The 14,917-nt window shown below is 32.9% G+C and overlaps 1 protein-coding gene across 1 annotated transcript in view; it reads left to right on the forward strand.

The window, feature by feature from the left end:
- Positions 1-781: 781 nt before the first annotated feature.
- The window catches only part of LOC126022053 (NKG2-A/NKG2-B type II integral membrane protein-like), a gene marked incomplete at its 3' end in the record, with an annotated part of 468,997 nt that continues 454,861 nt past the window's right edge, over positions 782-14,917 (forward strand). Inside the window, exons 1-4 of the mRNA XM_049782918.1 lie at positions 782-968; positions 1,332-1,421; positions 1,995-2,048; positions 2,859-3,025. Of these exons, the coding sequence (XP_049638875.1) occupies positions 782-968; positions 1,332-1,421; positions 1,995-2,048; positions 2,859-3,025 (498 nt within the window). The remainder of the gene's footprint in view (positions 969-1,331; positions 1,422-1,994; positions 2,049-2,858; positions 3,026-14,917) is intronic.

Consider the following 14,917-nt stretch of genomic DNA (forward strand, 5'->3'; position numbering starts at 1 on the left):
AGAGCCCATGACTAATTTATCAAATATATTATCTGATTTATTATAATTGCCTAAAAAATAAAATCTATCTTCATTCAGTTTTGATAAAATAGACTATTTCTGAAAATTTGAAACAAATGTATTGATTCATAAACAGTCTTTGTCTATCATTGGGTTCTTACCTATTAAGTCATTTGTTAATCTGTTACACAGGTAGTTTTCAACTTTTATTTTATTATATAGTTTCTGTGAATAACTTTTGTTTCCAATATCAATTTATTAGTATATAAATCTTATCTAAAATTTAGAAATTTTATCAATTTCAAAAACATTAAAAATAAAAGATCATTTGATTCCAACTCAGTCTCATAATAAACATAAATGACTAAGGAAAACAATTTTAATATAAATACTAGCTATCACTAATACTCTATATTTTACATAGATCTGACATTTAGTTGAAATATTATTATTCTTAGAGTTGAATATTATTACTAATATATTTTTTAATTTTTCTAACAATGATAGAGCACAAATTAAATTTTATTTCAAGTACTATTCAATTATGAAACAAATTTCAATGTGTGCCATATTTAAACATCTAAGGAAATTTGGAGCAGACTTTTACAAAATGCAATATTTTACATAAATGGTGGTGCTTACAAATAGAGTGCCACGGTTCAACTGATACTCCACCCTAAGTAAAGTCAGGAACTTGTCATCTTAGACACTTTTTCTCCAAATTCAGTGCTTAGGTGTATTTATCAAAGAGCACAGTCACTGCAAGTTCTCAGATGCAGAGATGAACAACCAAAGGGTAACCTATGCAGAACTGAATCTACATGGCAATTTAAAGAGGCAGCAAAGAAAATCAAAGGACCCCCAAAGCTCTGTCACAGTAACTGAGCAGGAAATAACATATACAGAATTAAATCTTCAAAATGTTTCTCAGGATCCACATGGAAATGAGAAACACTACTACTGCAAAGGTGAGACATTTCATAGACACAAGATATAACTGGTTTAGGAACTGTGAAATTGGAGTATACAGTAATGAGACAGAGTAGAAATGTATTTCATTTGTTTTTATGAGGATTAGATTTTGAATTTAGGCTATGGTATGATAATATGATATTTTAGAATTAATTTTATCTCAGCATTTTGACTTATAGCTCTTGACTAGAAACTCATGATTGGTATATTCACTGATAATGCATTAAATTCAATAATCAGAGACAATATAAAATTGGCAGACATAATTTCTGTATCCAAGATTATATTTGTGAATCACTGCATGAAACTTGGATTGTCTGCAAGACTATTTTTTCCACTGTTTCCATTTACTCAAACAGATTTACCATCACCACTAGAGAAACTCATTGCTGGAATCTTGGCACTCCTATGCCTTGTGTTAATGGTACTATTGATCACAGTTATTTCCTGTAAGTAAATTTCAAAATAATACTAAGGAAATTTCACTTTAATGTTTGCCTGAACCTTTTAATGTTTTATAATGTGAATAAAAACCTCCTATTTAAATGTAACCACATATAATATGGTTATTCTAACTATGTTAGTAAATGTAACTATGAACTGATTATAGAGAGATTATTGCTTAATGCTAGATAACTCATAAACCGAGTAATGTAAGAGATGGTAAAATTTGGTCTGTTCAGGCTTTGGAATATATATATTCTTAAAAATGCATTTATCTTAAAATCAATTTTTATTTCAGATTATTTTAATCCTTAGAAATATAAAATTTCTCAGGCCCGAAGTGATAGCACAGCAGTAGTATGTTTGCCTTTCACGTGACTGATTCAAGATGAACCTCGGTTCTATCCCTGGCGTCCCATATGGTCCCCCAAAGCCAGGAGCCATTTCTGAGTGCATAACCAGGAGTAACACCTAAGTGTCTCTAAAGATTCACAAATAAAATTATAACTTAGAAAGAAAATTAATGTGACTTATTTATATCTTTATTAATATTTTTAAAAATAATTCTATTTTTCTAGCTGCTAAAATGGGGGAGCCAAAAAACTCAACTGTATCAAACTGGACCCAGAAAGGTAAAAGAACTGTAAAGATTCTGATATTATCATAAAAGTTTATATTTTATCTCTATGTCTGGTTTGTTATATTTATAAATAATGTCAAGGAGATGACTCAAAGTGTTGGATTATAACTTTGATTCAGTGTAGCCATAATACGTCCTTAACATCAAATTATCCAAGTGCATTGTCAGGACCAGTTCCCAATTACAGCAAGAGAGTAATGGTAAGCAGCATCAGTAATGGTGTCTCCAAATTTATATAGAAATTTTAAATTGAGGTAGTACATTATAAAGTCAAGTAAGATATTAACTAAATACAGAAGTGTATTTTCTTAAGCAATAAAGAGCAGATGCATTCATTTAAAAGTCTGTATATATAGTTAAAATGTTTTCAACTGTCTTACTAAAATCTGGCAAGAAAGATAAATATTATAGTCTAAATGTGAAATACCCAACTAGAGAAATAGTGCAGCAGGTAGAGCACTTTTCTTGCATTTGGCTGGTCCGATTCCATCTTTGGCAATTCACATGGATCTCAGAGCCCACCAGGAGTAATTCCTCAAATCACAAACAAAATAAAATGTAGATCAGTTCATTGAATTTCAGGAATTATATTGAGTGTACTTAATTTGTTTGCATATTCTCTTGATATTGTATGTAAATTAGGGAAGAGAAGATTACTCTTTTGCTTGATTATGTATATAAGTGTTTTATATTTCTTATGTACTGTTCTTTAAATTATACAGACATGTTGCCTATAGTTGTTTATATAAATAACAATTAATTTTCATTTAAAATTTAAAAGCTCTCTTTTAAATTATAACTCATAGTCTTTCTTCAGCTTATCATTGTAAACGCTGTCCAGAGGAATGGCTCCTACATTCCAACAATTGTTACTATATTAGCAGTGAACAAAAGACATGGAATGAAAGTTTAAAGGACTGTATTTCTAAGAATTCGAAGCTGCTTTATATAGACAATAAAAAAGAAATGGTAAGTTTTTAGCATTAAAATTTTAAGATTTTATTAAATATACAAAAATCGTGTTTAAGGAGTTTATCAGTTATTATTTATTGTACTGCAACTTACTAATGTTGGATAAATTCAATTCAGCTATTCTTAAAATGGTTTTATACCATGATGAACTTTTGATATTTTGGGGTATTTTATTATTTTTTATCCTTTCTTTTTAAAGAGTGTATATGCCAGATAATTAAGGTTCACCCTAGACTCTGTACAAAAAGATCACTCTTGGCAATAGTTGAGAGACTATAATCCCACACCAGTGAAATGAATTGGAGTCATCAAATTCAAGGCATATACTTTAACCTCTTTCCTCTCTCTAAGATACCATATTTAATTTAAAAAAACCTTTTTAGGTTTTCATCAGAAACAAAGCATTTGTGTGTGAGAGCTAGTCAAGGATGTATGGCTCTTTCCTAGTTTGTAACCATCCCTGTTTCTAATCCGTGCATTACATATGATTTTCAGAGCTCTCCTGGAGTGATACCCTTGTAGCCTGTATTATACCAGATGTGACTCAAAAAATAATTATACATTTTTATTCTAGTACTTTTATTCAAAAGTTAGCCATGCCAGAAATTATTTGGGAGTTTTTCTATTTCTTCAATTTTCTCAATGAGTTTGGAAAGGAATGGACCTCTCTGCAAGACTCATGAATCACCCAGACCTGAGCTTTTGTTTTGGAAAAGCCTTTTCATTATTATTTCAATCAGCTTTGGTAGTTATGCAGAATATCAATATAAAATATACATTTTTATGATTGTGATAGATTGAACATATTTATTTTTTCAATTATTACAGTGTTTTATTCAATAAATATCCAATCTTCTTTTTAATTTATATTAAATCAACATGAAATATACTTACAAAGTTTTTTATATTTGAGTTTCGATTATGCATGTCCAATACTCATCCTTCACCAATGTCCTGCTACCTATGTCCCCAATTTGCTTCCTGCTATCACCCTCATCTCTGTGCTGCCTGCCTGTCTGGCAGACATTCATTTTCTCTATTACACACACACTCTCTCTGTCTCTCTCTCTATGTCTCTTTCTATCTGTCTCTTTCTCTATCTGTCTCTTCCCCCTTTTTCTTTCTACACTGGTTGCAATATGGTTACAAAAAAGTATATCACTTTACCTCCTTTCAGCACCCAGTTATTATCCAGAGTGCTCATTTCCAGTGGTTCTTTATATACTCTAACTCCACTCACTTGCTATTAGTAGCTAGCTTTTAACATGGCCCAGTCCTCCTGGTCCTCCTAGGATATTAATATTATACTATTATTTTTGGTTTTCTGTTTTCTGGTTTTGGGGGTTTTTTTGGGGGGGCACACCCAGTGATGCTCAGGGGTTACTCCTGTCTATGTGCTCAGAAATCGCTCCTGGCTTGGGGGACCATATAGGACGCCGGGGGATCAAACTGAGGTCTGTCCTAGGCTAGTGCGGTCAAGTCAGATGCCTTACCTGTTTGCACCACTGCTCTGGCCTAATATTATACCATATTTATATCCCCCAAATGAGTGCAATCAGTCCATGTCTATTCCTAAGCCTATGACTCATTTTACTCAGCATAATTCTCTATAACATCCCTGTATAAGGAAATTTCATGACTTTATTTTTTCCTAAATGCTGTACATTATTCCATTGTGTAGGTGTACAACTGTTGCATTGTCTAATCATCTGTTCTAGGGCACTTGGGTTGTTTCCAAATTTGACAATTGTAAATAATGTGGTCATGAACATGGAAATGCAAATGACATTTCTTCAATGAGTTTTTTTTCCTTTGTCATTAGAGTATATTCCTGGGAGTGATATTAATCAATCATGAAATTTCAATTTATAGTTTTTTTGAGGAATGTCCATATTGATTTTCAAAAAACCTGGGTCAATCTACAACATCACCAGTGGTGGAAGAGTGTCCTTTTCTCCCCACATCCACACCAGCACTGTTTATTGTTCTTCTTGATGTGTGCCAGATTATGGGGAGTGAAATGTTATTGCATTGTAGTTTTGATTTACATATTCCTACTGATTAATGGTGGGAATATTATCACTTGTCCCTTTGGCTATCTGTAATTCCTTGAGAAAATGTTTATTAATTTCCTCTCCTCGTTTTTTCTTCTTGCTAGGTTGTACTAGTGCCTTATATGTCTTAGATATTAACCCTTAAATGCTAATAATGGTATCTTCATCTTTGAAGATATTTTTAGCATTATTATGATGAAAAGAACAACTATATTTTCCTCTGTCTAACCTATGGTTTAAGGTTTTATATCAAAGCCCTAATTTTTTTTTTGATTTTACTCTTCAACATGGTGTCAATAGATGTTTGATTTAAGATTCCTTACATCTAGCTGGCCAGGTTTCCCTTAAGCCCTATTAAAGAGGCTTTCTTTGTTCTACTTCATATTCTTTGCTTTTTTTCTAATTAACTTATTATATGTCTGGGGATCTATATTTGAATATTCTTTTCCACTTATCAGAGGGTTTGTCTTTATTCCAATACAATAACATTTTAATGACTACTAATTTATTGTACAGTTTTGAATATGGAAAAGAAAACACACGCTATTTTCTTGTCCCCAAGTATTTCTTCAGCTATTTGTGAAGATTTATTATTCCATATGATTTTCATAAGTGATTGATCTATTTCGTTGAAAAATATATAGATATTATTATAGAAATTGCATTGAATTTGTATAATACTTTGGGAAGTATAGTCAATTTAATGATGCTAATCCTACAAATCCATGAGCAGGGAATGTGTTTCCATTTCTTTATGTCTTTATTTTGAAGTAGTGCTTTGTAGATTTCTTTGCATAGGTCTTTTGCTGCAAGCAGCTCCTGTCTTGCAGCGCCAGTGGGATTTCTATGAAATCACTTCAGGGAGAGTGGGTTTGCCCTGGCCGGTGTACGTAAAAATATGAAATATGAAATAAATGAAGCCACTCCGAGTACGTGGGGTCAACAGGTCTTCTGGCAGGAGTGCGACAAGTGTATTTTCCAAAGGGGTTTTTATAGGGGTAAGCCAGTCACAGGTACAGAGAAGGATATTTAAAATAACAAGACAAGGTTAATTGCAAAAGAAAAGGTAATACTCAGGGCAGCTTTTAACAACCAACCTCAATTGCAAAACAAGGGCTAGGAGGAGGTAAGAAATATCTAGAAACTTGATCTTCCTGAGCTGGACTCCATTGTTTTTGGGATCAAGCACAGGAAGAAACCAAATCTCCTAAAATGTGTTTTTCTATTTTCTGAGCAGAGTCAATAGTCTAGGGTCTGCCCTTGTTTACCAGAACCTTCAGCTGCAAGGACATATTTGAAAAGGAGAAAATCATTGCCTTGCTTTTAGGGTTATATATCCAGAAATGGGGTTTTCTTAATAGTCTTTGGTGCTGGAATTTCTGAGCCAAATTATTTGATAGAGGCCACAATTTTGCCTGAGATTTACAAAAGGAGAGATAGCCAAATACTGGCCAAAACTGTAATGCCAAGCATCTCTTCGGAAATTCCTCAACCATCCAGGCAGGGAAAAAGGCATCCACTGCGGGCCTTTTGAGGAACCCCGTGGGGTTATTGCAGTTCTCCCCACCAGGAAAATCTAAGGATACATCTGTTGGGCTGAATTCCCCTAAAGTTTTATGTATGCCGTGTCAATCTTTCAACTTTTTAGATGAGTTGATTCTGAATGGAATTCTTTACATAATGTTTCTTCACTTTAATTATTTGTATATAGAAAAGTCATGACTTCTGATGTTAGTTTTGTACATTGCCAGAGTACTAGAGAGATCTTTTTTTCTAGAATTTTGTTTGTGCAATCTTTAGCATTTTCTAAGTAGAGTATCATATCATCCCCAAAGAGTCAGAGTTTGAGTTCTTCCCTTTCTATCTGGATGCTATTGATATCTTTTTATTGCCTAATTGTGATGACAAGTAACACCCGCAATGAAGTACTATATTAAATAGAAGTAGCCAGAGTGTGCAACAATGTCTTGTGCCAGATCTTAGAGGAAAAACTTTTAAATTTCCCATTAAATATAATATCATTGATGGGCTTATTCTTCTTGGATAAGAATATATATTGAGGAAAGTTTCTTCAATTCTCATCTTGGTGAATGTTTTTATTATGAATGGGTGTTGAATCTTTGTTGATATAATGACAGTTTGTCCTAAACACACCCATAGACATGTCCTTGGGCATGCCCCTTGGACACACACTCTGTCACCCTGGGTACTAAAAGAAAAATTTGGACAGTTGGAGGGGAGTATAGTAATCAGAGCAGTGCTGGCAGGTCTACAGTGGGCTGGAGATAAAACATTAGAGCTGCTGCCTCCTTTGTGTCTATACCTCAATGTCTCTCTCAAACCCAGGCTATAAGCCTTCCTTGGCCCCTCTGTCTGGTGAATCTCTCTCTTTCTCCCTCTGTCTCATTCCTCTCTCCTTTCCTCTAGTTTTCTCCTCCCTTTTTTCCCTCCTCTCCTCACTTCTCTCCTCCCCGAAAACCCCCAGGCAGCTGCAGACCTCAGATTCTGTGCCTACTTGTTTCTCTTTTACTTGTCTCTCTTCTCTCTCTTTGACACCAGCGGCCCAGATAAGTGCAGCAGTGCCCAAACAGCTAAACTTGCTCTTCTTGGGTGGGCACGAGGCCCTAATTCAGCAGCTGGGCCCCACAGACTGCATCTAGACCTGCAGCTCTGTTGCTAATTGTAGCCTGTCATGACCTGCAGTTAACTGCAGTAATCTGCAGATATCTGAAATATTCCTGCTGATCTTGTCAAATGTGTTATCTTAATTTATTGATATGATCAAACAATTTTTATTATTTAAGTGATATGGTGTATAATACTGATTAACTTCTGTATATTGAACCATGTTTTGTATTCCTGGGATAAATTCTACTTTGTCATACTGTATGAATTCTCTATATATTGTTAGATTTTATTTGCTAGTATTTTGTTCAAGATCTTTTCATCTGTATTCATAAGATATTGGCTTGCCAGCACTGATTATTCTCATTTTTTGTGATGTGTGCCAGTATCTGTAGAATGAGATGTATGTCATTGTTGTTTTGATTTGAATCCCCTGATGATTAGTGATGTAAAGCATTTATTTTGGTGCATTTTTTTAATCTCTGCTTCTAATTTTTCAGAAACTGTTGTTTCTTCCTTGAAGATGCCTTTATTCTCAATGTCATGCAGGTTTTCCTACATGTTCTTCTATATACCTTATAGTTGTGGTTCTGATATCAAGGTCTTTAATCCACTTGGATTTGACCTTTGTGCTTGGTGTTCAAAAATATGTTTGAGTTCAGTTTTTGCATGTTATTGACTAGTTTTCCTAATTCGACATGCTCAAGAGGAATTCGTGCTCCACTTTCTATACTTTCCCCTTAATGAGAGATTTATTGACTGTCTTGAAAACATTATCTAAGTACTCAATTCTATTTAATTGATTTGAGGGTCTGTCTTTTTTTCCACTTCCATGCTGTTTTAATGACTATTGCTTTGTAGTACTATTTATGAGAGGCTACATAGGTAGTTGACACTTTTCTGGTCATCAGATCTGCCATCTTCATTCTCTATTCATTGAGTTAGCTTGCATTTCTTCATTATCACCCTTGTAATGTGTTTTCTGAGTGTTGTGCTTGGGTTCATTGATTAAGAGATGTGTGCAGCAGTGGAACAGCCTGACTACTCCCTGGGCTCTGCCCTCCATGTTCCTGCTAGGTCACCTATATTGATGTGGCTTCTGCAGACTTTTCTGGAAAAGGTTCCTCTCAGCACTGCACCCACTGGTCTTGAATGGAAGCCACCTTGAAAACATGTGGTGGGAACTGTCTAAGTTTTGGTTCCATGGACAAATATGGCCCTGGGGCTTCCACATCCTACATCTTGTTAATATTATCTTTACAATGAACTAATTTGAGGAGATGAGGGACTTTGGTGTAAAAGGATATAATTCTCTTGATCTCTGATTTTTAGATGATTTAAGTCACTTCATTATCCTGCCAGTTTCCTCAATATTATTTATTGTATTTTCCAGTGTTCAGCCTTTTAATTATGATACAAATTTAAGTTTGCTGTTTTATTAGCAGAGTGACAAGACTCAGATCTATAAATATTTTGGAAATCATTATGTTTGTACTCTAATAGCTTTAAACACATATTCAACTATTATTTTTTATATTTATTCTTATTCAATTTTTAAACCTAAATTGTTTTCCATTAATCTGTAAGATTTGCTATTTTTCTAGTTTTAGTTCTTATATCTTGCAATCTATATGAAAAATATCTACAAATCAATTTTCAAATATAAATGGATATATAAATATAAATCTTCAAATATAAATTTTATTTTAAAATCCAAAAATATTTAGAGTACTTTACTGCAATTTTTGCTTCAAACAATATGTTTTAACTCAGGTTTATTTTGGTATAGTTTTTGTTTTAATATTTCCATTGATATTTACCTTTCACTGTTATATTTTATTCCATTTAATATGAATTATAAATCTCACTATGGCATTGCTATATACTTTCTAATATTTCTTTCAATAACAAATGGTAAAAATAAATTTAACTTTTATTTTAAGAATTAAAAGTATTAAAATAATTTATTTGATTTTCATAATATTTTTCCTAATAGAATATATTCAAGAATTTTAATATTCTACCATGGAGTGAAGTCTCCCAAAGAAACAATGATAGTTTATTTGTGTGGTCAGATGGCTCTGTGTTTTCTTCCAAAATGTAAGTATCTTTAGCATGTTTATATTTTTGTGTATGTAATGTTATATAAATTTAGAAAGGAAAATACAATTAAGTCAATAATAATATAAATTCAATGATATAATATGTTCTACTACAAATTTTACATAAAATATTTATAATGGATATATAACTTTTTTCAAATATAGTATATAAAATTCAAATATTAGGCTTTAAATTTATGATGCTAATGATATATTATTCCCTATATTTCAGGTTCTCAGTATCTTCAGGAAAACAAAAGAAATGTTTCTATGTAGATTACTCTACAGAACAATTTATTAATGAAGACTGTTCTGAAAAAAGAATGTATGTTTGTAGGCACCAATAAATTTCACTTTATTTAAATTTGGAAAATTGCTTCTTTACTATCTATTAAGGGCACATATGTGATTTCTTCAGCATCAACTTAATTCTATTTAGAACTATTTTAACATTATTTTTAAAGCTTTGAAGTTTGCATCCAAGTGAGGAGGAATATATGTTGAATTCTTATTCATTCATTTTCTCAATTGTAGATTCTATCTTATGAACTGACTCTCCAAGTGACACACCTTGCAAAATTAGCCTCTATTAATGCATTTTAAAAACCTAAAGTCTATGATTTATCTAAATAGTTGCATTTGATGTAGAATTAATTTAAAATAATCATTCATATAAAGCAGAGTTTTTCAACTACTATGCTGCAGCACACTAGTGTGCCATGAAATATTGTCTTGTGTGCTGTGGGAAAAATTCCAATTTCACCCGCAACACGTGGTTTCGCATTGAGTAAGTGAACAGAAATGTGAACAATTATAAGATACTTATTACTTCATAATAAAGTAAATAGAAAATAATTTTTTGTGTTTATTTGATTCCTATTCAAGAGAATTGTTGCAATTCAGCCCTTGATGGGGCTGACTGATGGAGGGATGGTGGATGAGGTCTTTCTCCTCCAGCTCAGAGCACGCATCTGTCACTCTGTTCAGTCTGCACTTCTGAGGTAAATGCGGCTGGTATAAGGCTAACAGGCAGTCAGGCTTCAGAAGATAACAGCTTTATTCAGCGGACATGGTTGAAGACAAAAGCCCCAGAATCAGCCCTCAAAAAAAGCCCCTGCCTTCCACAGACCTTTCCTTTTATACATCAGAATCAGGTACCACTCTAGGGTGGGAGCAGAATCAGGTACCACCCTAGGGTGGGAGCAGAATGTCAGGTCACACCCTAGGCTAGGGCACAATCACAGATCAGGGTAGGATCAGTAACATAATAATCCCATGGAAATGTTTACATACACAACAGAGAACTACTTTATATAGTCAATATAGGCACAGAGTTAATTTTTCTTTTCTTTTTTTTTTTTTGGTTTTTAGGCCACACCCAGCGCTGCTCAGGGGTTACTCCTGGCTGTCTGCTCAGAAATAGCTCCTGGCAGGCACGGGGGACCATATGGGACACTGGGATTCAAACCAACCACCTTTGGTCCTGGATCGGCTGCTTGCAAGGCAAACGCCGCTGTGCTATCTCTCCGGGCCCAATTTTTCTAATGGTTGGTGAGCCTCATGATTTTTTTTTATCAAAAAGTGTGCCTTTGCACAGAAAAGACTGAAAAGCTGAAATCACCAAATTATATAAATACAGTATGTCTTTCCTCAAAATTTGCTATTTGAATAAATAACATTGATGACAAATGGCATTGAACTCTTTTCACTGTTCCTCATAGTGTGTATATTTTCTAATTAATTGATTTTTCTCTTCCTTAAAAATATTGAGAAAAAATGAGAATTTAACCAGTAAGAATATAGATGATGTCATTTGAGAATGAACTCATTAATGAACTCAATAAGCAGGAAACATTTAAATAAAACATTTATTAATTACATGGAGGAAATTGTCCATTAACTGAAAATAAAGTTTGACAGAGAAGGAATCCCTTTAAGTTTAAGGGAACACACATGAAGAGGTCACTAGGAGATTAAGATTCACCGGAGATGGATTTCATAGTCTATTGAAGAACTGTGGCAGAGGATACTTGGGGTAGAGCCATTTCTCTATGACACAGGAGCAAAGTGACTTTAAGGTCACAGGGAGAAACTGTTGAGTATGTATGTGTCTCAGGTTGGAGAGTGTCAGCAGGCAGAGGGTTTATTGTGTGAAAGTAGGAGAGCCCACGATTATTTTCTGGTAGTGAATTCTTCGGATTTCCTGTCTACTGCATCTAAGAAGCTAAATGAGAGTGAATACCAAAAAAAAGATCAGCCTCCTTTCCTGGTGTGTCTCCAGAATGGCTTTTACTGATAATGATATTATTGCCAGTTTGTTCTTTTGCAAAATAAGTCACTATTCCATAAATATTTGATTTTAATTCAGCCATGATCTTTATATACTCTATGGCTAATTTATATAATATAACATATAATAAAATACTAAATATTAAATGTTAATTAAACATTTTCAACTAAACATTAAAAATCAATTGAAGCTGATCTAAAGTGGTGTTAAATAACTGAGGTTGCAAACATACTATACATGCGCATATCTGTAAGAAGTGTCAGTATAATTCTTCTCAAATTTTTTTGAATTTTGTTGTCATCTTTCTGTGTAGTTCATATATCCAGAATATATGATGTACACAATAGGAATATTTTTCCAGTAGTAAGCTTTTTTTTCTTTCTTTTTTTTTTTTTTGGCTTTTTTGGCCACACACAGTGAGGCTCAGGAGTTACTCCTGGCTATGCTCTTAGAAATTACTCCTGGCTTGGGGGACCATATGGGAAGGCAGGGGATCAAAAAAAGGTTCATCCTAGGCTACCATGTGCAATTTAGATGCAATTTAGATGCCTTATTGGTTGTGCCACTGCTCCAGCAACAGTAGTAATTCTATCTTTAATTTTAACCCCCCCCCTTTTTTGTCATTCAATTTTTAGTTTAACGTAGTCAAATTGATTTTTATTTTTGCCTTTTTTTCTTTAAATTTTGTGTCAATTCCAATGGTTTTAGAGTGTTGAAGATGCCATTTCGTTTTAAAACTGAAGTATTCCCTCTCTGTTTTCTTTAATGTACATTATAATTTTCAGCTGGATCTTGAGGTCTTTAATCCAATTTAAATTGACTTTAGTGCAATATTAGAGATAAGGATACAGCTTTAATTTTCTACATGTGCTTATCCAGTTTTTCAGCACATTTGCAAAAGAAGTTACCTCTACTTTATTTCATGTACTTAGTTTATTGTGATTTTTTCACAATAAATCATAAATATGTGATTTTTTCCTTAAGGATTCATTTATCACTCATTGAACAGAAAACTAATCTTCTGTTACATATAGTTTTTTTTGATGAGTGTAGCTTAATATTACAATTCCATATTATACTTAGGTAATGAAGTACCTCTATTTTGACAGTATGAACATATTCTTTCTTTCCCACTTTTTAAATAATGTCTTTATTTAAGCACCATGACTACAAACATGTTTGTAGCTGGGTTTCAGTTATAAAAAAATGAACACCCCACTTTGTTTTTAGTGTCCTTTCTAATTACATAAAGTTTCTTAATAATTTTTCTAAATCCTAAAGAACATCCACTGAATGTACCTGAAAATTGCATGGAATCTATATAGCAATTAAGCATAATAGCCATTTTAAAAATATTCTCAATTACGGCAGGTAGGGCATTTGCCTAGCACACAGATGATCCAGGTTTTATCCTCAGCATCAGATATTGCCCCCTAAGCCTGCAAGGAGTTTTTTCTGAGTGCCAAGCTGGGAGAAATCCCTGAGTGCAACCAGGTATAGCCTATAAAAGCCAATATATCAGTATCTCTTTTTTCTTTCTTTTTATCTATATGTACCTATCTATTTATCATCTATCTAATCTAGATATCTACCTAGATCTATCTATCTATATACACACATTTTTCTATCCATTGAAAAGCCAATATATCTAGATCTGGATATATCTATCTATTTATCTATCATCTATCTAATCTAGATATCTACCTAGATATTTATATATATCTAGATATACCTGTGTAGATCTATATATACTAGATCTATCTATCTATCATCTATCTATCTATCTATCTATCTATCTATCTATCTATCTATCTATCTATCATCTATCTATCTATCTATTTATCATCTATCTATCCTCTATCATTTATCTTTCATCTATCTACATACACATTTCTCTATCTATGAGTGACTTAAAATTTGCATGGTATACATTTCCTGTCCCATTTTAGGTAGATTTCTATGAACTTAAAATTTTTCAAATTATTTCAAACTTTTTCAGGTTATTTTAGATTCTTCCTCCCTCAATCACTATTTGTTTATAGGAATGCAGCAGGTTATGTGTGTTGGCTTTGTAGCCTGATACTTTATTGCACTGATTTATTGACTCTACTGTTTTATTGTAGACTCTTAACTGTCACTACAAATATGATTATGTCACTGGAAAATAGTGATAATTTGACTTCTTTTCTAATTTAAAAATTTTTTTTCTTCCACAAATACTATAGCTAGGACTTCTAATACTATCTAAAATAAAACTGGAGAGAGTGGATTGACATCCCTTTTTGTACCTGTTCATAGAAGAAGTGTTTTCATTTTTTCACCATTAAAAGTGATTTTATCTGTGATTTATTTGGTGAAGATGTGGTAAAAAAGAAACTCTCATCTACTGGTTGGAGTGTTATCTTATTCAAACCCTGTGGGAAAGAGTAAGAAGACTCCTCAGTAAACATAAAATTAAGAGCAATATGACCCAGACATTACACATTGAGGTATCTATTTCCAGATCAAAAGAATATTCTTTCAAATTTGCATATGCACATAATTATTTATTTCAGTACTTAATATAATAACTAACCTAAGGAAACAAACTAGTTATGATATGACATAAGGATTAATTTTTTATGATACACAATGGTATACTATACACAATGATATATTATGAAGCTTTAAGAAAAGATGCAATAATGCCATTTTCTGCACACTGGAACTAGAAGATATCAGCGCGATTAAAATAAGCCAGAAGAAGACATAAAAGAGAATGATATTTCCTGTAGAATATAGAATAACTGGACAAAGAAATGTAATCTACTAAAATAAT

This window comes from Suncus etruscus, chromosome 11, assembly GCF_024139225.1.
Source record: "Suncus etruscus isolate mSunEtr1 chromosome 11, mSunEtr1.pri.cur, whole genome shotgun sequence".
In the NCBI taxonomy this organism is placed as follows: Eukaryota; Metazoa; Chordata; class Mammalia; order Eulipotyphla; family Soricidae; genus Suncus; species Suncus etruscus.